General features: G+C 50.6%; 8 protein-coding genes across 8 annotated transcripts, besides 1 other annotated feature; 3 read left to right on the top strand and 5 right to left on the bottom strand.

The window, feature by feature from the left end:
- Positions 1–26,094: part of a sequence feature (contig 1.13 2696..249512(-1)) that runs on past both edges of the window.
- On the top strand, positions 1,058–2,802 carry ANIA_00857 (uncharacterized protein). Its single transcript, XM_050613288.1, has 5 exons — positions 1,058–1,179; positions 1,278–1,385; positions 1,447–1,728; positions 1,788–1,921; positions 1,972–2,802. Coding segments are annotated over exons 1-5 (1,179 nt in total). The 5' UTR covers positions 1,058–1,177; the 3' UTR covers positions 2,625–2,802.
- Positions 5,435–8,510, bottom strand: ANIA_00858 (chaperone ATPase HSP104). The gene has a single exon (XM_653370.2). The coding sequence runs from the start codon at positions 8,442–8,444 to the stop codon at positions 5,661–5,663; it is 2,784 nt and encodes a 927-aa protein (XP_658462.1). The 5' UTR covers positions 8,445–8,510; the 3' UTR covers positions 5,435–5,660.
- On the bottom strand, positions 8,845–11,086 carry ANIA_00859 (uncharacterized protein; the record flags this gene model as incomplete). The annotated part of the gene is made up of 2 exons (XM_653371.1): positions 8,845–9,856; positions 10,884–11,086. 2 exons carry the CDS (start codon positions 11,084–11,086, stop codon positions 8,845–8,847), a joined length of 1,215 nt encoding a protein of 404 aa, XP_658463.1.
- On the top strand, positions 11,594–13,903 carry ANIA_00860 (uncharacterized protein). Its single transcript, XM_653372.2, has 4 exons — positions 11,594–11,917; positions 12,002–12,190; positions 12,248–13,060; positions 13,232–13,903. Exons 1-4 carry the CDS (start codon positions 11,852–11,854, stop codon positions 13,373–13,375), a joined length of 1,212 nt encoding a protein of 403 aa, XP_658464.1. The 5' UTR covers positions 11,594–11,851; the 3' UTR covers positions 13,376–13,903.
- On the bottom strand, positions 13,983–15,347 carry ANIA_00861 (autophagy-related protein 27; the record flags this gene model as incomplete). The annotated part of the gene is made up of 3 exons (XM_050613287.1): positions 13,983–14,419; positions 14,469–15,012; positions 15,089–15,347. The coding sequence occupies 3 exons, from the start codon at positions 15,345–15,347 to the stop codon at positions 14,224–14,226; spliced, it is 999 nt and encodes a 332-aa protein (XP_050469115.1). The 3' UTR covers positions 13,983–14,223.
- On the top strand, positions 15,969–16,595 carry ANIA_00862 (tubulin-binding prefolding complex subunit GIM3; the record flags this gene model as incomplete). The annotated part of the gene is made up of 4 exons (XM_653374.1): positions 15,969–15,986; positions 16,036–16,173; positions 16,280–16,347; positions 16,403–16,595. 4 exons carry the CDS (start codon positions 15,969–15,971, stop codon positions 16,593–16,595), a joined length of 417 nt encoding a protein of 138 aa, XP_658466.1.
- On the bottom strand, positions 16,888–19,444 carry ANIA_00863 (transcription factor domain-containing protein; the record flags this gene model as incomplete). The annotated part of the gene is made up of 4 exons (XM_653375.1): positions 16,888–17,980; positions 18,283–18,657; positions 18,860–18,957; positions 19,019–19,444. 4 exons carry the CDS (start codon positions 19,442–19,444, stop codon positions 16,888–16,890), a joined length of 1,992 nt encoding a protein of 663 aa, XP_658467.1.
- Positions 23,876–25,857, bottom strand: ANIA_00864 (proteasome assembly chaperone 4 family protein; the record flags this gene model as incomplete). Its single annotated transcript, XM_653376.2, has 6 exons — positions 25,552–25,857; positions 25,232–25,452; positions 24,460–24,624; positions 24,215–24,258; positions 23,972–24,164; positions 23,876–23,915 (listed from the first exon to the last, which is right to left on the bottom strand). Exons 1-6 carry the CDS (start codon positions 25,750–25,752, stop codon positions 23,876–23,878), a joined length of 864 nt encoding a protein of 287 aa, XP_658468.1. The 5' UTR covers positions 25,753–25,857.

The raw sequence follows: 26,094 nt of genomic DNA, 5'->3' as shown, positions 1-26,094 counted from the left end.
GTTCGTGGTCATCTGGCCATCAGGCCATGTGCCTGAAGTCGCAGACCGGCGGCAAACCGCATTGCATTGCGCGATGGCTGGCCGGCCGGCCCACTTGATGCGGTGGATCGGTAACTGCCCAAGCACGATGCAGTCTAAAACCACTCAGGAACGTGCGAAGTTCGAGATTGCAACCTGGCCTCGGCATTCGGCTTTCAAGTTGTTTCTTCTTCTGCGCTCTATATTAAGTTAATAATACCATTGTTTCTGGTGCCGGATCGGTGTAATCTCCGGTGTTGATGGCTAAAAAGACGAACCTTGTGGTGTCCTCATGCCTCGTCTGTCATCATCTTTCAGGGAGATCGGGCTTAGCGAACGATGACATTTTTGACACGGCGATCGGCCTGGTTGATTGTGATGATTCCGAATAATGGAAAGTGGCTTCGAACCCGAAAGCTGATCGCTACCTGCTCCTGGATGTTGCTGTGGAGCGTCAGTGTCAGTGCCACTGTGGTGCCCTTTGGGGCCGTGGTAATCCAAGCGAAAGTGGGAATGGTGGAAGGATATTAAGGTTCAGCTAAGGGCTCGAGCCCGGAGATCGATTTGTTAGCGTATCCACTATGCTTGGCCAATGACGGCTTTGATCAGCCGATCCAAACCCAGCCTTGGATCTTTGGGGACATTTCCTCGAGCTCCACCAGATTAAGCGATGGCAACAACTTACTCGGCCTCGTGGCCCTCGCATCCTTCGGCTCTTCGTGGGATGTCTTTCGCTGGCTGGCCTCTAATTCCTCAGCCAGTGGTCCGCATTGCAACCTCCCAGAGTTCCATCACTTCCCAGAGACCGGAACGTGGAGATCATCCCATTTGCTGGTTGCCAAATTAATCGTCGCGGGTCGTCACCCTCAAGGCTGTGGCTCAGCCGGTGCGTCTCAGCGTAGCATAGCTGCTTGCTGCAGAATATACGGAATACAGTAGCGAGGACGGCGCCATGGAACAAACGGCAAGCGTTATCTCTTCGGCATCTGCTTCTTTGCTTCTCCCCAAATTTTAGCGTTGGAATTATTGCAGTTTATTCTGTTTATCTGGCCTGCAACCACTGGGACTGTTTGTTACTCAGGCACAGCAACAAGGATTTCGGTTGATCCTTTGAGCAGTACTATCTGGCAGACCCCGCTTGATGCGCTGATTGTCTACCATGTACGTCTATCATCGCATATATATCCTTTAGCCCTCCGTCATCTCGCACTTGGCGGAATTGCTGTCCCTTCAATTGATTCTCTGACCTGGCTTCACAGGTTGCACCACGACAAAATGTCGAGCTTAGGTGCCGAATTCGGCCGGAGTTTTGCTCGGGAAACATGGACTCTCTATGCTGTTGGCATGCTCGGTGTCGTACTGCGATTGTAGGTGTTCCTGGCCTGCTGCACTTGAATGTCGCTGTCCGGTGAACTAACACCCCGCCAGTATAGCCCGTATACGCCGACTCGGTATCCAGAACCTTCAATGGGATGACTATGTTATGGTCTTCGCGGTCATATGGTACACGATTTTATGCGTTGCGCTTAATGAGGTTGCCTCTGGTGGAGGTTCGAATCTCATGACACAGGAGGACATTGATAACCTCACACCGGAAATCTACGACGAAAGAGTCAAGGGAAGCAAATGGGTGTTCGTCTCAGAGCACGCCTTCATCCTCGCTATATGGTCAATGAAGACATGCATGTTGATCATATACGCCCGTATCACGTATGGTCCCAATTCACCGGTTTACTGACTTCTCGCATCTGACTTGACTTCTTAAACAGAGAGGGATTGCCCCAAAGGAAATGGGTCAACTACCTTGCCATCTATGTTGCGCTGGGGTTTATCGCAGTCGAGCTATCCCTCTTCCTCATCTGCCGGCCGCTATCAAACTACTGGGCAGTGCCTACTCCCAACCGTTAGTCTCTCCCACTCGTAGCCTTATCCACGCTGTTAACCACGCTGCAGCCCAATGTTCCACTTTTCAATACTACGAGATCATCCAAGGATGCGTGGCTATCACTGCTGATATCGCCATGCTTCTAATCGGACTCCCACTCCTAATGCAAGTTCGTGTCCCGCTCAAGCAGAAATTGATCCTCGTCATCATCTTCGGAATGGGAGTCTTTGTCATTGTTGCCGCCATCTTGACTAAAGTCTACTGCCTCGTCCCGGAGTTGATTTCGTACGTCTACATGAACTGGTATTTCCGAGAAACTACTGTCGCCATTCTCGTCACCAACCTACCTCTCATCTGGTCCCTTCTGCGCGACGTCTTCCCCGCGCTCAAGAGCTGGACAGGGGGCTCGAAACGCGGTACCAACCGCTACCGATCTGGCCCTTGGAACAGCAACCCTTCCGGTCTTAAGCACTTCGGGACCGGCACTGGCACTACCCACCTACGCTCGGGCAACGAGTTCCCAATGCACAAATACGATCGAAGCGTTGTGGTTACACCGCAGAAAGATATGTCCGAGGTCAGCCTGGAACATACCTACTCTCGCGGCCAGAGCGATGACGGCTCAGAACGAGCTCTGCAAATCCGACAAGACGTGACGATTGAGGTCATGCGCGAGTCACGACCACCAGCAAACTATCACCTCCACGACCCGCAACCTTAAGAAAAGGCACGCCTATCAACCTTCGCTTCTTTCCTGTATATAATTTGTCTGCTACCCCGAGCCCTGTTCCTTTGTTGTTTGTCATGCTGTTACGACTAGACCCGATTTTCCCTGAATAGATTATCTCTTCGGAGTTGGAAGTACACGGATACCACAATATCATCATTGTTTGGCCCGAGCTAGAAGTCAGACTCGCTGAATCTCGAATCCACCAAACAACAAAATGCCTCACCGATGATCGGCATCCCGTCCCATTCTCCAGTTTTCCCCATTTCCTCAACCATGGAATCCGCTCTGCAACTACTCGATCGGGAATCTGGTGTGTTGTCTGCAGATCTCCCGAGCGCCACGTGATGCTTCCTGTACATTTCTCTTGCCTCTCGGCCCATGCCATCGGGCTAATCGGCAACACTGTCCCTTCCTCTTATTAAACATTTTGTTCCATTGAAAGCAGCAGATCGATATCTGCAGGATATTGGAGCATCGCCAAATTCTCTAACGATCTTATGAGCTTCACTGAGGTGTCGTACCTGCGCCATGCAGGAGATGAGCAATTCCAAATCTTAGCGCCCAAATCTCGGCAAATAAGCGGCGGATAAAGAATTCTTCGAGAAATGACGGCAATGTGCAAGCCAGTAACCCCAATCAGCATGTGGAGACTGTAGCCCACAGCAGCAGCGCATGGTTCCGGGAATTCCGATTATTCGACAAGAGCGATCGAGTCAAGCATCGGTTGACTTCATTCTTGGCGGTCCTTGTTTCGAAATCTATTAGCGCTCCTGCGTGCTTCATACTGTGTGGCGAGACGCGTCCGTCTCAATATCTGTTGCAATCCTGCCGCTAAGACTTCGAATAATGGTATGGTGAATGCGGGAGAACCTGGTCTCCCACTCACGACGGTATACAGATCTATATCACGGAGTAGACCGTCACTATCGCGGAGCGTTTAGCTTTGGGCACCGGTCCCATATAATCATATCTGATCAAAGACTGAACGTACAAGGTTACGGAGTATCCACTTAGTACAGGGCAAAGCAATCGCTTAACAGCAGCACTATGAATCATTCCTGGCTATGATTGTTTTCTGGTGAGAACCGGCCTCGACACTATGCGCTTTAGCCAAATTCTATTCCATGGGCCGACCACGTTGCTCTCCACCAGCGCCAGCCCATACCCAGGAAGTAGGATGGACTGCACTGTGTCTGCCGACCGGAACTGCGCATCATCCCTCAGTCCATGGTTGAGATTAGGCAAATCGGCATCTCGCTTGTTACTCGCAAGTTTTTCAGGCACACTCGTGGCCTACCATGGTTGAGAGATCTTCCACGGGCATTCCACAGGCATTCTGCGGCCAGGTCGGCCAACGATCTTCCGTCTCGAGCATAAGCCGCTCGGTGCTCAAGCCTACTACTGAGCACCGATTAGTTCGAGTCGGTCCAACGTCTCACAGGAAATGCTCTGTAATTACTTGAGATTTTCGACGAGCAAACATCGAAGCTGGAGTATTCCGCTTCCCAGTACTAATAGACGCTTTTTCCAGCTAGCCATTGTTCGAAGTACCGCCGTGCAAAAAACACACGATACTAAAATGGCGTCCGAGTAGACCTCGATTCCTCGAAACCAGAGCTCGGTAACTATTCCTGTTTGAAACACTACCTCCGCTCGCCCGTTCTCCAGTGGGGAGACTTATCGCTTTGACTCCGATTTTAGCGCAAGCCGTTGAAACTATACAAGAAAACCAACCACACTAAAATGCATAGTTCGAACTTTGACCCCTCACGGCCTCAAGCTGGACGACACCTTTTTAACAACGAGTTTCTGATGACCAGATGCTCGCCACACCTTGTTGTTGCACAGACCTCCGGAACAAAAGGTATTTGTCACGGACTATCCACGCGCGGCGCTGGCGTGGAGCCTGATTCACCTACGCGAGGCCGCTTAAAATAGTTCTTGTTCGTCGTTGTTGCAGCGCGTCGAGAGTTTATGCTACTGAATTCAGTCGCCTAACTCCTCTGCCATATGCCCTTGCGATTATACGTGCTACCAGCCTCCTCCAATATCCCTTGAGTTTAGCTGGACGTTTATTCGACCGCTGGCTGGTGAGGATAAGGGCGACACTTCAGAAGCCAGAAGTCCTTCACGCTTAGAATGGAATTAACAACGATGTATCCAGGTCACTGCCCTCCGGGCATCCGTATCATATCGTTCCATCTATTAGAGTATAACATCCGGGTCACACAAGAAAAAGAGTCGGTGAATTCAAGTGTCTTGAAGTAGATTTATTACAACGCATCATACCTACTAGACCACATTCAGTACTCACGCAACATTCTAATGCTGAGATAACCCAGCGATGCTAGGGTTACAAGCCATTGAATGATTACGTACTACGATTGGCTTCATTAACCGGTGATAAATATATATAGCTATATGCCTACAGCTGAACTTCTATAGCAGCGCTGCATGGTACAAATGTAACATCCCAAATAGTAGCAATACTACCACGATGAGGATTTCAGGATTGCGAAGGGGTTTTTCAGATAGAAAACTCTGTCTCAGTAACCACCTCGGACTCCGCATACTGTATTCTCTCCCCATGTCTAGTAATCCCTAGGGATCATCAATCTTAACAAGATTCCCTAATTTATGGTAGGGGGCGCTACGGTCAGTATTAGCCGTCAACATATGGTCAAGGGATCTGTCCTCGCCTTCATAAGACTATTGAACTATTTCTGTCGATCTATCGACAGTGACGATTGAACTTAAAATTGGATATGAGAGCTAGAGTATACTGGGAATGGAGGCCTTTATTCGGTACAAATGTATATATATATTAGGTAGCTAAGTACTAGTAGCTCAGTCTCTCAGAAAAAGTCAAGTTTCAACTAGGAGTCTGATGTCCAACACTACTAGTATATATAGGACAAATCGCTCTAGGCTTGGCACAAGAAAAGATCAAGAACGCCTTTCTCCCAAAAACAAAACCACAAATTGTAAAGAATAATCGTCGTAAATCATTATGCCACATGAAACTTTTTACTCGTACAAATCCATATCTCCGCCGTTGTCTTCCATTTCGGCCATGGCATCGAAGTCGTCCTCATCTGTCATGTCCTGGTCTTCATCAATGGCCATTTCATGGTTGGGAATAACGTCAATCCGGCCATCGCGCATAACTACGCGAGCAACCTCACCGTCTTGGATACTTCCACGCAGAATTAGGACGGCGAGGCGGTTGAGGACCTCGCGCTCGATGATGCGTCCTAGCGGACGGGCACCATAAGCTGGCGAGTAGCCTGACTGGCCGAGATAGTCCTTAACCTCTTCAGTACACTCAATGACGACGTTGCGGCCATTTTGCTCGAGGCGGCGCTGGACCTCATCGAGCCGGAGGTCAACAATTTTGCGGATTTCCTTCTTGGTGAGGCGGTTGAAAATGACGATGCTGGAGATACGGTTGAGAAATTCGGGGAGGAAGTAGTTGCGGAGAGCGCCCATGACCAGTTCGCGTGTCTGAGGGTCGATCTTACCGTCCTTGGTCGTTGGGCGGGCTAGGTATTCGGCGCCGAGATTAGATGTCATCACAACAATGCAGTTGCGGGCGTCGACGACTCTGCCTTGGCCGTCAGTGATGCGGCCGTCGTCCATGAGCTGGAGGAGAACAGTAAGCACCTCCTTGGCTGCCTTTTCGACCTCGTCGAACAGGAGGATGGAGAATGGTCGGCGGCGAAGTGACTCAGTCAGCTGGCCGCCTGCATCATGGCCGACATAGCCAGGGGGTGCGCCGATCATGCGACTAAGAGAGTGCCGCTCCTGATACTCGGACATATCGAACCGGATCATGGACTTGGGGTCATCAAAGAGGAACTCCGCCAAAGCTTTGGTAAGCAGCGTTTTACCCGTACCGGACGGACCGCAGAATAGGAAGCTTGGAGGAGAATTAGGGTTGCTGAGGCCAGACCGTTGGAGACGAATGGCGTCGGAGATAGACTTCACAGCCTCCCTTTGGCCAACAACTATCTTGCCTAGGTGCTTTTCCATCTCCAATAGTTTGTCCTTCTCTGAGGTTTTGAGTCTTGTCACAGGAATTCCGGTCCACCTAGCGACAATCTCGTTAATCTGATCAGGACCGACTTCATCAGCTAGCAGCGGCTCTCCAGCATCGCCCTGACGGTTGCGGCGCTCCTCATCAGCTTCAGCCCGTTGCTTCTCCAGCATTTCAATGTGTTGCTGGGTCTCAGGAATAGCGTAATATTTCAGATCTGCTGCGGTTTCGGTGTCACCGGATCGCTCGGCTTCCTCTTGCTTGTTCTTCAGGTTGTCCAATTTAGTCTTGGCATCCTGGATGGCCTTGTTACGTTGCTTTTCACTTTCGTACTTCTGACGCATAGGCCGCAGCTCTTCAATAACATTGGCCGCTTCCTGCTCGGCAGCCTGAAGACGGGCTTTGGAAGCCTCATCTTTTTCACGCTTGAGAGCATGAATCTCGATCTGGAGCTGTCGATGCTTACGCTCAAGGTTATCAAGAGCCTCCGGTTCGGATTCGCGGGCTACCCTGACGGCAGCAGCAGCCTCATCAATGAGATCGACCGCCGAATCAGGCAGTCGACGGGCCGTGAGATACCGTGCAGCAAGGGTAGCTGCGGTGACGATAGCGGCATCGAGAATTCGCACGCTTCCGTGGTGGACCTCGTATTTCTCCTTTAAACCACGAAGAATCGAGATGGTCTCAGAGACAGTGGGCTCCTTAACGAGCACTTGCTGGAATCGTCGTTCGAATGCGGCATCCTTCTCGATGTACTTTCGGTATTCACCAAGCGTCGTTGCTCCAATACAGTGCAGCTGTCCGCGAGCAAGCATAGGTTTCAACAAATTGGCAGCATCCATTCCACCCTCGCCGCTAGCGCCTGCACCCATGAGAAGATGGATTTCGTCGACAAAAAGAACGATCGTTTCTTTGGACTCCTCGATCTCTTTGAGGACACCCTTCAATCTCTCTTCGAATTCGCCGCGGTACTTGCTTCCAGCAACCAGTGAGCCGACATCGAGAGAAAGAAGTTTGCACTGAGACAAACTAGCTGGAATGTCTGCATTGACAATCCGACGAGCGAGTCCTTCAACAATTGTTGTTTTACCAACACCAGGCTCGCCGATCAGTACCGGGTTGTTCTTGGTTCGCCGACTGAGAATACGGATCACACGACGAATCTCCTCTTCTCGGCCAATAACAGGATCAATTTTACCCTCTCGGGCCAGCGCCGTCATGTCGATTGTGAATTTCTTGAGGTTTTCATTTTCGCTCTCAGCATCTGCCGTCTTCGAATCTACCCGCCTTGTACCTCGAATTTGCTGGATAGCATTATCAATCAACTTGACGTTCGGAACATTGGCGTCTTTGAGAGCAGCTTGAACGGTTGAATCCTGGCATACAGCTTGGATCAGATGATCCACGGCGATGTAGCTGTCCTTCTGCGTTTTGGACAAATCGGCCGCAGCTGTGAGAACTTTTCGGAAGGGCGCAGAGATGCTACGAGTCTCTGGCGGAGGGTCTTGGCTCGGAAGCTTGACGAGCCGTTTCATAAGACCACGGTGGAGGAGCTGAACGTCACCATGCGCGCGTTCAACGACTTGGCGGAAGAGAGAGGTGGAATCTCCGTGAGAGGGGTGGAGCGATGGCCCGTCATCTTCGTTTTGTGAGGGGTCAAGGAGAGCAACTGCGAGGTGAACAGGGTATAGTTCGGCGTTCGAGTGTTCGATGGTGAGTTCTAGCGCATCTTGTAAGGCCTTGTTGGCCTTGTCTGTGTACTTGTCGGTGTTCATGATGTTAGGTGGGGGAGATGAAATCTCCGAAGAGGTATAGAGGAAGGGTAGGGTATCAAATTAGGCTATGAAGAAAGTATGATTTGGAGGAAAGAAGCTTGGACAAGCTGAGCATAAGCGGCAGAATATATAGTAGTGGACAAACGAGACTCCTCCAAAAGAGTAACAACTCGAGATTTCATGACGGTGCCCAAAGCATCATGCAAATGCATGACGACACTCAGAGCTTCTACCGCCTTCCAGAAGGATCCAGAACATCAGGCAATGTATCAGACGATGCTTATGTCAGGCAAAATATAGCGGTCAGCGCAGCGGTCAGCAGGCCTAGCTTATCAAATGGAGGCTTATCAAATTGGTATCTCCCTAGCGCTAATCGATCAAAAACGCCTATACTAGAATCTCAGAACAGCGTGTCGTACAGCAGTTGTTCCGGGGTATGCATATCCTGGGTTACTCGCACTCCACTGACAGGAGTAGCGACGCCCTGATCATCCCCCAGACCACTCTCCACAGCTCCAGACGTCGAAGCCTCCCCAGAAGACAGATTATCGGAGTTTGCCTGACCACGGCGCTTTTTTAATGGAGACTGCTTGAAGTCGGATATAACAACAGCTGGGACTGGGGGTTTCCCTTGATATATGCGATGGCGGAGGTTGTAGATATCGCGAATCTGGATGACAGTGGTGGGATCCACATGACGGAGTTGTTTGAGAATCTGACTGGGTGGCATATTGATGTCAAGAAGAGCCTTTATATACTGCGTCTTCTGGCTAATCTCCTCGCGGCGGATTGACGGATGTGAGCCCGGCCGCGAGGGCCCATGATTGTGGGACGGGTCACGAACTTTGACATGCCACAGATTGTCGGTCTTATGATGGCTAATGCGTATACTAAACGGACAACCAGTTCGTCGTGACGGCTCTCGTTGACGCTCTTTTGCAGTTGACTGATACACCTGGCCTTGGTCGCAGGTTAGGTAGATGGCTTCGATTTTCCCCTCACGACCTTTGTTGGTTCGCTTGGTGATCACGGCATACCCATGATCCTGCGCGAATGTCTTGATCGCTTGTACTGCTTCAGTCTCGGTGCGATATGTGGCATCTGGGGGCGCGGGTAACGGGGGGTATGCTGGCGGAATTTCTATGATTGACTGTCCCGGAGGCTGCGGCTGCGACGGTTGTTGTGGTTGCTGTGGTGGTTGGGCTTGCGGGGATGGTGGGATCTGCTGAAGCTGCTGGGATTGCTGAGATTGCTGAGTTTGTGGGTTTGGCTGGATCTCTGTAGGTTGCTGGGATTGTTGGGATAGCTGGTGGCTCTGGGGTTGCTGTGGCTGTTGAGGCGGCTGAGGCTGCGGGAGCTGCGAATGCGGCGGTTGCTGGATCTGGAACTGCTGAGCCTGCTCCATGGAGAAACTTTATGAAAAAATGTGCTCAATATAGTGAAGACATTGAGAAAGAAACTAATCGCAGCAAATTTTCATCGGGCTTGTACCTGACAGCCCATCAAGAGGTTCCATTACTGTATGGATAGAAGATGGGAAAGCTTCGAAGAAAATGCCAAGTACGAAGGCCTGATTCTGCCGGCACTACTGCAGGCGGCGGAGGCGGTGTACCCGCAAAACAAATAGCGTCAATGGAGTAAGTCCTAGAGCTGTTCAAGTTCAACGGCTCCAGAGCTCACCACTACATGGGTCCCACGTCCTTGAAGTTTCTTCATATGGTTCCTTAAATGCGATTCCTCCAGAACTTTTGCACTCTGGTTGCCTGAACTCAATATATCCGAAGGAAAGTGGCCCCTCTTCAGCGGCAGGAGTACAGATCGAGGAAAGCCTGGTCAGATCTGATCCGCCAGTGCCAGGGCGCTATCCACGGGCCAGCCATGGCAGTCATTAGCACCCATAATTATAGCCCGTCGCAACCCCACGTTAGCAACAGGGACGCATCATTGGGTAGCATTGCACCCCACGACGCATGTCATGCAAAATCAGGACGAGATTGGCCGGCCAAGTCCCAAGTGGTCCCCGGTCGCAGCCTCCAGTCCCAGGCCCATCCCGAAGCTGAGAAAAAGCTGAGTGGCTTAACGGGCATATCAGATATCGCGGCCAGATGACCATGTATTGTTCACAACCGACGCATGCATACTTGCTATCACAGCGCGAGTTATTCTTGTTCAATGCGAAAATGGGCTATACCTTCTCCCCTCTTCTCTTACTCCTCCCCTTACTCCTCGGTAGCGCATCCTGCTGTGTCCGTCTCATGACGTCAAGGTGGAAACACCAGTTTGTCTCGACCGAATGTGGCGACAGGGATATTGAAGAGTTTAACCACTCCGCTTCACGACCATATTCCAATCCTTCCTGATCTGTATCCTCAATGTCCACTCCCATGGAGACTAGCTGACTAGATTTTCGACTGTACCGCCGTTGCCCCTCTAAACTACCGGTCTCGACTTCGTGCCTGCACCGCGCGCACAATCCCCTCGCTTGGTTTGAGACCGGCATTTCCAGGAACAGTTTGAAGTCTTGCCCCCCATCCGCGGCCGACTGCTTCCAATGACGAAAGAATGAAAGCGGAGTAGCAACTGTAGATCACGATCTTGGCCGTAATGACTCGGTGCCTTGTCGTGTTGCGGCAGTCGCCCATGTTGACCTTGATTTTGACCTTGGGAAGCCAGAAGTTAGTGGTTGAAATTTTGACGGGAAGCTCTGAAAAGCCGGGATTTATATAGATCAATATCAACACCCTGACAATAAGATAGAAGATCATTATCTATGGCGAATATAGGTGACAGCTGGCGCCATCGCCCTACCCAGGGCCAGTTCGCTGAGCAGCAGGAGAGTGGGTTTGACTAGTAGCCACTTACAACGCCTGCATTGACGTGCCTTCCACTGCAGGGCTGGAAGCTGGGAGTGAAACCGACGGAGTCGTTAGCACAGTAATTCTGGTCCGACTCCATCTCAGTGAGAATAATAATATTATTATTTTCCATACGCAGTATTTGGCTCTGACGGTTGAACTCAAATGAGAAAAAGCGCATCCTCGTCCAGACCTGACGGTATCCTCCTTCCAGTACTTCCGGCAGACTCCCAAGTATAAAACCAAGCCAGTTCCTGGGGCCACCCCATCTGTTCCTGAATATTCAATCCAACCATTTTATCCTGCTCTTTCAGACTTGAAAGGACTTTCAGTTCTGTTTCCAAGTACTCTCATCTCCCACCGTGTCATCGGTGGACAACCATCCGTACAACACCACACCTGCAGTGCAGATAAATCCCCGCGATAAGCCTCAAGTTCACAAGAGCAGACCACTCTATCAGTAGCTTCGCCGGCGGTGAAATTCCCTGGTAGATAGTGAACCGATAATCCTGACATACGTCTCGATCAAACGAGAAGAAAGAGACTTGCACCATGGCTCAGCAGAAACCTATCTTCGTTGCAACCCATCCCCGGGCTTGCTCGACGGCTTTTGAGCGGGTATTTCTCCTGTCCAATTTTGAGGATTTTTTTCTTTTCTTTTTTTTTTTAGATTAGCCAGGCGAAATACTGATCTTCTGCTAGGTCTTTATGACTCAGAGAGATACAATCAAGTGTATCCATGAGCCCTTCGGCGATGCATTCTACTACGGCCCTGAGAGGCTCTCAGATCGGTACGAGGCTGACGAGAAGGGGCGGATTGAGAGCGGATTCAGCGAGTCTACGTACAAAACTATCCTCGAGAGGATTGAGCGCGAAGGAAGGGAAAATGAGGTATTACATCCCTCCACATTGATCTAGAAATGAGCCAGTACTAACGTTCGACGATAGGGCAAGAGAATATTCATTAAAGACATCCTGCATTATCTCTTACCTCCGCACGGCAAACCCGCCAGTATTGCGCCTTCCCTCAACAGAATCAAGCGCGGCGTAGGCACAGAGACAGCTACTGCTGAACACCCGACGGCCGTTGGCAGTGACGGAGATTCCAACGCCAACGGCCACCACCCGGCTGCCAACGGCGCTACCAATGGCAGCGCGAATGGCAGCGAGATAAAAAAGGGCAACAGCACAGCGCCCTACCCATACGACACTCCCTCTGAACCAGGAAACCCGACCGTCATCCCCAAGGAGATTTTGGAAACATTCCACTTTGCCTTCCTTATCCGCGATCCGCATTACAGCGTCCCCTCCTACTACCGCTGTACAATTCCTCCTCTCGACGCCACCACGGGCTTCACCTACTACGACCCCGCTGAAGCTGGGTATGACGAGATGCGCCGGTTCTTCGAGTACCTGCGGGCTGAGGGCCTAGTGGGACCTCATGTTGCAACTCACGAGGCAGACGCCGACGAGATCCTTGCCAGTGCCCAGGATGGTCAGCAGAAGCCTACGCATAAACCTGTCTCCAGCCCGGATGCTGGCATCGGCGCGGAGATCTGTGTCGTCGACGCGGATGATATGCTCGATAGTCCAGCGGCGATGATGGAGGCGTTTTGCCGTAGCGTCGGGATCACGTATACGGACGCCATGCTAAACTGGGATAACGAGGAGGATCATGAGTACGCGCGGGAGGCGTTTGAGAAGTGGAATGGATTTCACAACGATGCAATCGATTCAAGAGGGTTGACTGCTAGGAAGCATGTAAGTTTTCCTTTTACTTGTCCTTGCTCTTCTCGTCTCGGCTAGGTAGGGTGCGGACTTAGTAGGTGGAGAAATCCGTGAGCCTTAGCCTGCATGCATATTGCACCAGCACACCACGCAGGATCAGCTCGTGATAGACGAGAGAATAGTCCAGCTGACCAATTTGACCAGCCCCGTGCCCCCAGATCCGAAGAACAGTTCGACGCCGAGTGGCGCGAGAAATACGGCGAGGAGGGCGCCGCCCTGATCCGCAAGACGGTCAACGCCAACATGGCCGACTACCTCTTCCTCAAGCAGTTCGCGATGAAAGTCTAGGTGCCGTGGTCAAGCCGTGCAGGTCATACCTATGCAGGTACCGACCGAGCAAATGAGTACGTACACTCCATAACAAGTTGATTCGAGATGAGAAAAGGAAGGCATGGCCAGCAACCAGCCGTGGGGGTTGAAGACGATGACAAGAAAGAAATTGAATCAGATCGACTTGAAAGTTGAGAGGATTATCCTAGGCGATGGAATGGGATTAGGATATATGTCGCGATGAGAGCCTTTGATCACGCAATCTGCACTATGGAAATCTATATTGGATGAATTTGCCTGTTATGCACGATACTCGAAACGCTTTGACTTCAGTTTTGCTTTTTTCCTAGGTTTGTTTTTCTTGTTCTGTTTGCAAATTGTGTGTTTCTGAATGAAGGGAGAATGTATCCATCTTGACTGGAACTGTTGTGAGCTAAAGTCTAGCTAGCTAGCACGTCCCAGTACCTAGTTCGAAGGAAGTAATTGCTCGTTCAACCATTTCAGGATACAGAACCTATGAGGGTCAACGGCCGAAGCCGAAGACTGGAAATTGGTCCAAGTACTTTTGCTCATAAGCTTCTGTAGCAGGTTATAGATTCGCGGAAAGCGATGGATAAAGGATGCGTTTACTCCGTATGAATACATTTACTGATAAAATCTAGCTGAGGTATATATCAGCTCGTCCAACAACAGTAATAAATGAGAAAACAGACAAGCAAATCGAACGAGCAAATGCGAAACTGGCCAATCATTCATTCCATCGTACAGAGAGAAAAAGCATTACCTGAAGGAATCTGCCGGTCAAGAAACCTGTTCCCGTTCGTATGCAATTCCTCGAAACATCACAGAGAAATAAAGCGTTATATTTATACAGCGCTGTATCCTCCTCTCGAACCCGCCCCTTGAAATGTGTTGACTACCCGGCGCAGCCAGTCTTGGAAGAGATAAGGAATGTCTCGAAGCGTATCGCCGTGCGGAAGCAGGTCCCACCCACGGGCACCATAGCGATTATAATTGAGCCACGAGCCGAAGATAAGATATGCTGCGGCGCAGAGGAAGAAACTGAACCATGTTAGCGAAGTCAAGCATGTTTGGCCGGGGTTGATTATACATCACAATCAACCAAGTAAAGAACCCCCCGTGGCCAGAAGACGAACCACGATCTTCTGTGTAATGGTCACAGGCATAGCGTGTCTTCCAGCTCAAACTAAGTATATACGTTTCGTCATCCGCCTTCCCGAAGCTCTTGTATTGCAGGCTTCGATCCGGGTCTGATCCATCGTAGAATGGCTCTTTATCCTCCCCGTTGCCGTCGCCTTCACCATCCCCCTCGCCCTCATCCAGACCTTCTTCCCGGGCGCGGAGAAGCCGCTTTGTGTCCTCCTTGACAAGACCCTCCAGACCCGACCGACCAGGGTCACATTCAAACTCGATGACCGCACCCGCCTTTTTCTTCTTTTTCGAGCCAGGCTCCGGGTACTCACCCCCTCCAGACAGTTTTACCCTCAGACCCTCTTTCTCAGTATCCTCCTTCTTTAATCGTGTTATCTCCGCATCTTTCGCCCCCTGGCCCATAGGCTCCAGCCCGACGATCGGGAACGCAAAATCATTTTCGGTGGCGCCGTCTGCTCCGTATGTGTAGTTGAACCCACAAACTAGGCAAATGGTTAGTTTCTTTCATTACCGGTAGATAAACTACGCTTCAGTTGCTAAGCGCATTTGTATCCATACTATTCTTTGACGTGCCGCATTTCAAATTCCCCCTTATTGACGCGCCCTTAAGAGTGTTGCACAGATTCAGTACATATGTCGTGTTAACGATAAGGTCGCCGACTTGCTCGGCATGGTAGATTTCGTGGACTCCGCCTAGAGCCTTGAGGTTATAATTGTAGTTGTCTACATGGATGCTGGAGCAGTCGAAGCTGACGGCGAAAGAGAGACAGGGTAGCAAAGAGACGGCAGAGATGAGAGGTGAGGAGAATATCCGCATGGCGGAAGACTCCCGAAGGTGCGTCGAATGTTACGAGATTGGTATGGAGAAAATGGAAGGATTCGAATCGGGGATATGTCGTGAACTTCGGGGTGGATTGGAAGTGAGGCTGGTGACGATGACGGTGTGTTGCTGCTAGGCGGTGATTAAACGGAGCTCAGACGGAGCAGACGGGCAGGGCAGGCAGCTGACGAGGCAGCGCGTGTGATCAAAAGAGATGTTATTTAAACCAAACGCTGAAGAGAAAGGAAAGCGGCCAAAAAATAAGTTGATATCTAGCTAGGTGGGAGCTGGTGAGTGCTTTTGTCTCGTGCTGCCTTGCTTGACGTCGGTCTTCTGTTTATCCGGTCAATCGCCTAGTATAAGCATCCTACAAGCCGATGTTGAAAGAGACAGTCAAACAGGTCTTCGATTTTATTTATCTCTCAGAAGATATGATCAGATATACATAGAAATATAACTGCTAACTACATTAAGTACATTATGATAGATCAGTTTGCAGGACTTCGTAATCGAGTCCATCAGTACATCAAAGAAGCCCCGCACAGACCACCTCCACTCAAATACCAAAATATCCTCATCCTTAACCCACCATCGTAGTCAATAACCGAAACATTCAAAATGATGAACCATCGCATGGTAAGTTCGCCGCGTCGAATATAATCACTGAGCTAATATGTCCTCCAAGCTCTCAAAAGAAGACGAGGCCGCTATCGGCAACTCAGAGGACACCGAAGTGCGCCGTGAGGACCAAGAGAAAATCAACCGCTTCAGTCGTCTTCACCAGCGTGAGACTGTTCTCGAAGAGAAGCTGAAGGGGAAGCAGGTACGTCTATCTCTGTTCTTCGTATTCTGATATAGCTGCTTTTCGTTATTTAAAATCTTCAAGCCCGTTTGATACCAGGGGCTCAGCTAATAGTAACTGTTTGCAGAAAGACAAAGAAGACTTAGAAGAGATCTCAACAGAGCTAGAGCTTGCCGATGAGGATGAATTGATTCCGTAGTTTCCCTATTTCTCCAATAATGCTCACAATGGTGCTAACGAAGGCCTTTAGATACAAAATCGGAGACTCATTCGTCCATCTTCCACTAGAAGAAGCGCAGACGCTTCTTGCTTCTTCAACAGAGCAGATTGATTCTGAAGTCGCCAAGCTGGAGGAAACGCTGAGTGATCTCCGCGACGAGATGCAGCAGTTGAAGGTTGCTCTGTATGCCCGGTTTGGACGGAGTATCAACTTGGAGACCTGATTGTACAGCCCATTTCTCGCCTTGTTAGGATTATACATGGATACGTTTATGCAATGCAAACGCTTGAAGAATTTGGTCTTTTAGTCTTTTTCGCTAGATGCTCAAGATATGTACAAAGTCTAATGACAGCACAATGTACAAGAATGCTGACCAGGTCACACGTAAATTCATATCAGACGCAATGACCGCTACATTGCAGGCTATACAGGCTGAATGCAAAAAAAGTAAAGACGCTCTAGCTTCTGGTTTCCACTATCCTGTAGCAGAACCTGAGTTGGAGGTTTGAACAAGATTATATAATACTCGCTATCGTCATGCGCGAATGTGATGAAGTCGATTGGTTTGGCGCAGAGTCAGGACTTCCAGTCGCAGATTCGCTGCCGCGATACGACGGCTCTGTCGGCAGTCTTAGGCTCTGTGCTTCTTTTTGCTGTCGCTGCTCCTTTTCGGCGAGAAGATATTGTACCGTCTGTTCAATCCAATCCCAGCCTTCCCACCCATTCGGCTCTTGCGATAGCTTGCTATCCTCAAGACTGGGTTGCGCTGCGCTGTTTTGTGGAGAAGCCATCTCTAATTGAGACCCAGTCTCACTGCTTTCCCAAACCCAGCTTCCATTGCTGGTACCCTGCATATCACCGGACACATACGCCATCATTTCCTCGTCCCCATCCAGTTCCACGGGGCCAGAACGGTGCAATCGGCCAAGAAGGCATTTCAGGAAAAACACAATGTTCCGCCCGCATGCAGCATTGATGGCACGCGAATCCCTCATAGCAGAGCTAGCTTGAACACATATCAATGCAGCTTCGTACTCCTGGCGAAAGAGTAATAAGAGTATGCAGCGCCACAGATGGGCGCACAGCATCGCGGACCCCGACACCGCCAGCAGCGCACGCCAATCCCTGTTGCCCGTGATAGGGGACGGTCGCATACATCGCGACAGGAGCCGTGCGGTATCTTGGCAAACGGAGGCACAATAATCCAACGCCGATGAACGCACATCAGGAGGACAGAATGGTGAAATATTGTGGCGATGAAGCATGAGGCGCGCGTTTTGGAGGTAGATGATTGGGGCTAGGGTTCGTGGCTCGATGTATTGATCAGAGTTAGGCTGATATTGCTCCGGGAAGATGGATAAACAGGTGGTGAAATGCCGTTCGAAGGTCTGGAGACTTGCTGTACCAATTGCCGTGCTTCGCAAAATACGAGTCAACTGGCCGATTGATCGCACAACGTGGATCGTCGCTAGCAACGGCGTAGTTTGTTGGTTCTCCGGTACACAGCCTCCTTCAGAGATGAATTGCTCGTCAACAGTGCAGGGTAGGTCGGTATCGCAGTCTTGGTCGTTGATCAGTACTGGTTTGCCCATTTCCAAGGCCATGATCCTGACAGAAAATTAGTCCACAACAAAAATACGACAGTTCTTAACTCCACAAACCTATCCCAAGTATACATCCCCCACCAAACGCGCTTGCGCATTTCCCCCTCAAGTACAGGCCAAGGACCTGACTCCAGATGTAATCCTATTTCCTGAGCAACTTTAACGGCGGATCCGTTCCACACCCAGCTAGCTGACGTCGAATTGACTTCGTAAAGAAATATGCTAGCTAACAAGGCGGCCCGCGCCTGATCCAATGTGAAGTTATCCTGCCAAACATCGATCACCCCGCAAGATGTTCTCACGTACTCTTTGCCCTTCTCTTCACGGTTCGGGTCTGAAGTATGTAAGGAACCAAGGGCGAATACACTGAACAAAACAGCTGCCCACTCGCGAGGAACTCCTATGAGTGACCCGCGACGGTACACCTCCTCGTATTCTTTCATAAACGTTGGCCAGTGAATCACAGGGAAGGTGGTATGAATATGGGCATGATACTGAGCGAGAAGGTGGTGGGCAACGTCTTGCGGCGGAAGGGGGGGAGGGTCTGCTGTCAACAGGGATATGGAGTCCGACTGGCGATATGGCGTGGGGACTTTCCAGATTCCCCTTCCATAGCGCCGTAGATTAGCCCTAGCATTGGAGAGATCTTGTGAAACAGGAGCCTTTGGCCGACGCGGCGGTCTGTAACCTAAGTCAGGTAAATTTATTTGGAGCTGTCCTGGCCCGTCCCCGTCCAGATCCGTCAGGTTATCCGACCTCATCCCGGACCGCAGTTGCTGGAGCTGTTGTCTAGTCGACCAGAGTTGTTTTTCTAGATCTTGAACCTGCCTACGATCCTGTCAGAATGACAACTCTTTATCGATCGAGAATGCAAGGTACGAACTTGATAGAGGACATGCGTCTGTTGGTTTCTTTAGTGAATTGGCATCGAACCTTGCGGTTTGTACATTCCGTACAACTAGCAGACTCGGAGGCATCGCACTAGAAGAAGAGCGTAGTCAGAGCATAGAACGAAGACGGGAAATAGTAAAGCCTCCTGTACCTTGACCTTGCGCTCCCGGCAGGCATCGCAGCTAGGGTCCTTCCTTCGTTGACGGTACGCCCTCTTCTGCTGTAATGGCTGCTGATGTTGCGCTAGCCCGCCTCCGTGCCGGAAAATTCCACCTGCGCTCACCCCGGAGCCATTAGCAGATGCATCCTGGAAAGTTGCGGCGCCCGCTTCCGATGGAGAGACGCTAGAATCATATGGCGAGTATTTCGCCGTAGATGTTGGTGCAGGGGGCGGCTGTAGGATGTGGGACATCGGCAACCCGCCGCTGGGCCTTGCTGATTGAGTGGAAAGAAAAGCACTCGGCTGCGGGCCTGGCTGAAATGGCATCGAGGAAGTAACGGACTGCACCGGAGGCAGCTCATAGGGAGCGCCATTGGTATTCTGATTAGTCCACGAGCGTGAGTAATGTGGCTCCATATCGGTGTCTCATAGAAGCCTCATAGGAAACAACACGCAGAGCAAGCGCTGAAATTTGTCCAGATCCAGAAGGACCTGTGATTGCTCCTCAAGTAAGGGGTTAAATGATTTTCGTGACGGAAAGCAGATGTATGTGCAGGAGCGGGGATTCACACGAGGAACAAGATGACGGGCTTGGGGTCAAGGCAGGGAACCGAGGAAAAGGCACGACAAGAATAGAGCAAATCGGAATCAACCGTCGAGACCGCAAGAGAGCTAGAGAGCAGCAAGGGCCTCCCCGATATTCATTAATGTGGGATCAAGCGCCAGTCGCATTAACAATAACAAAAGGTGGGACTGAGGCTTATCCGTCAACGACGCCGTTGGACAGCTGGGGGCATGAAGCAAGCACAAATTCCGGAGCCAGTATCCGCAGTAAAGAGGGTCTCAGATAAACTAATGGCGGCAGGGTCGGTTCGTGAAGAGAAAGGATCTAAGCGACCTTTGATTGGTAGAGGAGTTGCGAGATTGAGGAATAACGGGAGAGGTGGAAAAGGAGGGGCACGAGGAAAGCTAAAGAAGGAAAGGGACTGGAAGGAAAGACAGAATCACGAAGAGAGGAAGAGTGAGAGAGCAAAAGAGTGAGAGAAATGAACGTGGGAGTAACAGTGACAGCGTGGGATTGGAGGAGAGGAAGAAGGATGATGGTGGTGGATGGCGGATGGTTATAGGAAGCGATCCGATGGCAGAAGGAATAATAAGAATCGGGACTACATCCAGGCTTCACTGGCGGAGATGCAGGCGACTTCGAAACGACAGCCCGACTGCAAGCAAAACCTTCTCAATGCTTAATTTGGAGAAGGGAAGGACTGTTCACTGTGATGATACTGGGATTGTAGAAATCTCGTGACAGAAGTTCTGTCCATTCATCCATCCATCCTTCCGTCCAGATTTTGTTCCGCCCAATGGCCCCAATCCCATATTATTCGCATCTACTAGGCTCTAGCTGCTCTAGCTCACTCTCAGTTAGACAGTAATCCACAGCCCCTCAGCTTCAGTCAATCAGCGGCTCTCGTCAGGGTCCATCCAAGCCCAGGAATCAACTCCGACAGTTCCAACTCGGCAGGCCCCGATGGCCAGCGAAAGCACGCTAAATGCTGAAACGCCGGTTCGCCGCCATGCCAGATCGAGATTTGACCATGTCCAAATCATGTGGGTGGAAGGGGAGGGGGCCTGCAGTCTGCAGAATTCCAGTCAGCATTTCGATGTCGACTGTGGTGGGTGGAGTCCACTTCAGCGTCTATCCCTCGCACATCGAATCGTAGCAGTTACCGAGTCGATTTCTGGACTACGCCTCCGGAATCCGGAGAGATCTCTTATGATTGCATATCTAAAGCGAATTCTGAGGTATATCTGGTCAGCTTGATCATTTACTCAGAGGCTCAACAAAAGGTATGAATATTCGACAGGCCCCGTCATGACTCGTTATCCTCGAATCCAGTCTCTGGCACTAATAATAATTTTAATGAAATGAGCCTTTGAGATCAGACCTCGCAGCAAGGTTAAACGCATCCCGAGATCGGCAGTGGCAGTGGCAGTACGGTGGCTGTCCGAGGTCCCTGGTTCCAGAGAAGTCAACGTGTCTATTATCCGTTGAATCGTCGTTGAATCAGCTTCGTCCATTCCGCAGTGTGTGCATTTTTTGGCCCACAGTCCCACCGGTCGTCAAGAGCAAGGGCACTTCTAGAAGCTCTTCGACACCGGGAATACCGCGTCGTATATTCAAATCGCCAGGAGGCGTTGGGATTCAGGGGCCGCCAATTCATGTTATTTCACGCCTACGCTGGGAAGAAGTTACAGACTGCGAGCTAGGGTCTAGTACTCCGTCATTCGTACAGGGACAAACCATGTTCGGGGACCACGTTTTGATGGCAAACTACTGCCCGGATGTGCAACACTAACGGGCTACAAACCGGGGGGTTTGACTGCTGATCTGAGGGCAACCATGGGCTTGCCACTCTCCTGCTCTTGTCTTTCCGCCCGGTCGAGTGGTCGAGTGGTCCAGTTTGTCTTCCGGACTGCTGCTTGTTGAGAACAAATTGCCGAGGGAAAAGGAGTCAAACTTAAAATAGCTAAGGTTTCCCACGTTGGCTACCTTATTTCCCAACCCTGCGCTCCCCGACTGCGCGGCTTTGGAACTTTCGGCGTCATGCCGCAACTCTTAATTTCCTTGCTCCCCACTGATCAGAGTGAGCTCACAGATGCGTGCTTCTAGATACTGCGGCGATACCTTACGCTCAGTGACCACTACTGCTATTGACTCTAGTAGCCTGGTATCGGCCGTGCCCAAAGGGTATAGTAGAAAGAGGAGCTTACAAAGCAGACTGAGCGACTCATGCCAAACCCAAACCCGTACGTTGGGACGAAGGGTCTGAACTACAATTGAGTTACTGACGATCTTCTCGGAATCCTTCCCTCGGCTTGCGATTCGATCAGATGGGAGCGAACCGTCAATTTTGCACTGTGAAGATGGTGGACCGTGGACTTTGGACCGTGGACAAGATTATTTCTCAAACTGGAGACGACCCGCAATCTAACACGCTGGAGCCCGAAGGGGTTGATCCCCGAACCTTAGCCCCAATAATAATCACTCTAAGCCGCTGGCGGCTGAAGGTTGCCGTTTTATTTTGGGCTCCGACTCTGGGCCGAGCCATGACCACTGTGTCTTGTCGTCACCTTCTGGATCACTCGCTAAAAAGCGCCTTTTTGAGCGGTTTTGGCATGATCGCCACGGTTTTCGGATTATTACCTATGGCAGATCCCAATGTAATTGACATTTGGGGGCCCGCTCGGTTCATCCAACCGTCCAACTAGCACATTTTGAGGGCCGCTGCCTCGTTCTTGTGGCGGTGCCCCTGTCAATCAAACTACTCTGTTAGAGTTCTCAGAATTCTCCATACTTGCAATCAAAGCAAGGTTTTCAGTTTTGGCAGTTTGCCTGACATTCTTCCGGTCTGGCCAGTTAGCCTCCACAAGAGCACAGACAATAACGCGGTGAACTATACGACTGTTGGCTCAACCTCAACCACCGCGGCCTCGGTGCATCAGATATGCGCTCTTGGCGCTGGATTCATGAGCAAACTCTTTTGACTTTTTGACTTTTCAATTCCTTGTTCTTATATTCACCAGGCAACTGCCGCGAATATTATCATGTCTGGGCCATCCCCTTGAAACCACACTCCACATGTGCACAGCGATGCCACACTGTTGAGCTCATCCTGCTCCATATCAGGCCTAGAGGCTCTCGGGCGCACTTTCCTAGGTACCTGAATGGACTCCCGTTCTTTTTTTTGGGGTGTGCGGAATTTATATCCTGGCCCAGTTGGCGACGGGTTGAGTTCCACTCGTACCAGAATGATATTGCAACCTAACAGCTACTCCATGGCAGGGTCTTGGTGCACTACTGCTGGTGGCGTAGCTCGCGTGCACTTTTTTTTTCTTTTTTTTTTTTTTTTTACTTTCCGGTTTCAAAGGCCACAATGACAAACTACTGCTGCTAAGCCGGGACAGAAGAAAAGGCTGGCGGCGCCTGCATCAACTAGCCAAACCAGGGCAACAAGAAGGGCATAGCCAGGTGCACCGAGGGCTACCCTTGCAAGTCACTGCATGACCAGTGATGGTCGAAACAGCCGTTCATCCTCAGAGTAACGTATAATAATAGACTTGTTCTGACTGGCCGTTGAAAGTCAAATTAAGCTCCTAGTTCGGATATTTCGTGTTCCCCGCACAGTTAAGTGTGAGATTGTGGTCACATAGCATCGCAGCAGGTGAACTTATTATTACTGTTCGGCCACACACAAGCCAGAAGCTTGCGTTGGCTTTTTAGCTTTTTGGCTTTTTGGCTTTCTTGAACCATGGTGTGCAGCTGTTCTACGTTGTGACCATAATCCAAAGTGGATTCTCTGCGTGGTCGTTAACAGTTATTTTCTTTCAATCATGCCATAGTCCATCAAACAGCATCGTCACCCTGCCATGCAACATAACAATTATGTGCCTCGCGGAGTACTGCACATAAACGGCGCTCGAAGCCCGACGATTGAATTGGTAATCCTGCCGGTTCGAGACCACCCTCAAAGGATTCACGCAAGCGATCCGTAATCAAACGCCAAGCATTGGCTGATAAGTCACAGCACACCCGGATTAAGCGGCCGCGCTGGGCTTGACCTGAATCCTTTCGGCTTCAAAGGGGAGGGGTCCGTTGTCTTATTGGACAGCTTGCGCTCATAATCCGCAACTCCACATTATTTGAGTCGAGATTGACGGTAAGAGACGGGCGAGGGATCACATTCGAATGTTGCATTCGTGTGGCCGTCGACCTTTGTACGCGGCTCGTACGCGACATGCGGAGGACTATCCGACGATACTGGTGATTATGTAACAGTCATCCACTGGTTACGTAGAGCGGGTATCGTGCCGGGCTGAACCGCCGGGCCTATATTTTTGTGTTCACTACATTCACCGTCTGACCCTTTCAGCTTCGGCGCATACCTGCCGAGATTGATGAGTCTCCACGCGGTTCCCAGCGGTGTTAACAGTTGATGAGCCGGTCCGGCGCCGGCCGTGGTCGCGGTCAGCTGCGTCACAGCGTTGTGAATCAATTGAGTAGTATAGTCCACACTGCCATCACTCGAGTCAGGATACTGTTTACTGAGCCGCAGCCCAGAAGCCGGGTCAAGCCACACTGCGAGCCCTTGTGCACTTTGCAGCGCTAGAGGCAATTATACAATTAACCAACAGAGTTGAGACCACGGAGTATCCCGGCAGAAACGGGGGTGCTATTATTATCACATTTTATTATTATTGCCCTACAGGAACATAGGAGAGATCCAACCAACCCCACTGCAATCAAACAGATCCTCGATGGTGCCTCGGCTTCTTTTCCGATTCTCAACTCCTGACTCGCGTGAATCCGCATGCTGCATTCATTATCATTGCCTTTGGTCGCGGCTCGGCGCCCCTTCCCGTCATCTTCTCACTGTGTACTCCGTTTTTGGACTCTGCGGTGGTCAATCGAGCCAGGTATCTGCATCCTCCTGTTCAAGCTGCCTGAGTTTTTCTGTGTGCTTCGAACATCCATGCGCGCATCCGAACAACTTCCGAGGCCTGCGGTTCCCATTCTACGTTGCTGGCTGCCTGTGACTCTGTCCAACCGGAGTTCATGCCTTGCAGCGCTAGAGCGGGAGGGCCCATCTTCGGAAGTTCGGGTTCTTGGTCGTTGAAGGTTTAGGCCGCTGTGGGTGCAGTGGAGTGGCACGGGCACCTCGCAGTCCTTGACTTTACGGGCTATCGATCACGGGCACGGATTCTCGGTTAATCCGTTAGAGCTCTAATGCAATCTTTGTACCAGTGCTCGGATCACCGTGTACTTTATCACTTCCACTACAATAAAGACAAATTCGTATTAGCAGGTTTGGCTTCACAGCAGCGAGGTCTCCGTTGAGTGTAGATTATAATAAAAGGTCACCTATCGTAATAGCAGACGCCCTGCTTTACAAAAACGCAGCTCTTTCCGCCTGTCGTCAAGTTTACCGATTCGAGCTGATCAGGGCTGGGTTGATCGTCTTTGGAAGTGTCAGACAACCCCTGGTTGTGGTGGCTAGTCACCGTTTGGGAGACCGGCCAAATGTGCCGGTAAATTCATCGGCAATCCTCCGCGCTGCGGCCACCACCGGCGCAACAAGCGACAAAAATATCGTATCTGGCTAGCCTCTCAACTCGGTACGTAGGTAGCCGGATACGGCTACCTACCTATCCCGGGCTTCCCACTTTGTCATGACTTTATCCACAATACTTGTTAACCCCTCCATTTCCTCCTCAGCTAGCAGACCGAGAGCGATAGGGTCGATGCTGCACCCGAGGTAGACAGGAACGCCCATGCGCCGAGTCAAAATCTTAGCTACGCGCGTAGCATATTCCTCTGTTGAGGCGGTGGTGTACAGTATTGTAGAGATGACGGAGCGAGATGTGCGCTACAATAGATATGCATATCAGCTGACTGTCAAAATATATAGTTGTGCCTTGACGAACGAGCGATATATTGACCATAGACAGAACAATTAAGCACTTACGTCTGGCATCGCATAGATGAAACTGCCCATAGGTTTCGTGCTCCCTGTTGAGTCACCGGCCGTTGAAGTTGCCAGGAAAACCATGACACAGGTATCCAGCAATGTAAGGTGGATATGCGCTGTTGTGTGTAGCGCTTTGGGAAGGGGGAATGATAGCTCCGTCGAGGCTCGAGCTGGAGCTGGAGCTTGAATATCGACCATATTATCTGATTTCACCGCGCGGTGGTTTTGTCGGCGATCAGAGGCAGTATTTTGAGGCTGCAATTGCTGGAAACGAGAATGCTGAATGTCTATGGCTATGAGAGTTGAGCTTAAGGCAAACTGAGGTTCGAGATGTCGCGGTGATTCCCCACCGAAAGTCAAACCAGATTCGACTCATTCGAGCGGGCCCCGCACGCACTTCTGCTTCAAGAGCCAACACAGCACCACTGCCATCTATTACTATTCCTGCCCATCGCGAGTTATCAGCAAGTGCTACGCTTCTTATATATCGTCTGATTTCCTGTCAATCCACAATTTACCTCTTAGTTATCTCGTCCGTGC

Source organism: Aspergillus nidulans, chromosome VIII (genome assembly GCF_000011425.1).
Source record: "Aspergillus nidulans FGSC A4 chromosome VIII".
NCBI lineage: Eukaryota > Fungi > Ascomycota > Eurotiomycetes > Eurotiales > Aspergillaceae > Aspergillus > Aspergillus nidulans.
The sequence above is the reverse complement of the archived record's forward strand: the minus strand, read 5'-3'. Positions and strand labels throughout refer to the sequence as shown.

What these genes read in the sequence shown, in the direction of transcription:
- ANIA_00857 (XM_050613288.1), top strand. An exon ending in CTCGGTGTCGTACTGCGATT is followed by an intron (nt 1,386 to 1,446) that starts GTAGGTGTTCCT and finishes ACACCCCGCCAG; the next exon opens with TATAGCCCGTATACGCCGAC. An exon ending in ATCATATACGCCCGTATCAC is followed by an intron (nt 1,729 to 1,787) that starts GTATGGTCCCAA and finishes CTTCTTAAACAG; the next exon opens with AGAGGGATTGCCCCAAAGGA.
- ANIA_00858 (XM_653370.2), bottom strand. Translation starts at nt 8,444, where the DNA reads ATGAACACCGACAAGTACACAGACAAGGCCAACAAGGCCTTACAAGAT.
- ANIA_00860 (XM_653372.2), top strand. Translation starts at nt 11,852, where the DNA reads ATGGCTCAGCAGAAACCTATCTTCGTTGCAACCCATCCCCGGGCTTGC. An exon ending in GCTCGACGGCTTTTGAGCGG is followed by an intron (nt 11,918 to 12,001) that starts GTATTTCTCCTG and finishes ATCTTCTGCTAG; the next exon opens with GTCTTTATGACTCAGAGAGA. An exon ending in GCGAAGGAAGGGAAAATGAG is followed by an intron (nt 12,191 to 12,247) that starts GTATTACATCCC and finishes GTTCGACGATAG; the next exon opens with GGCAAGAGAATATTCATTAA.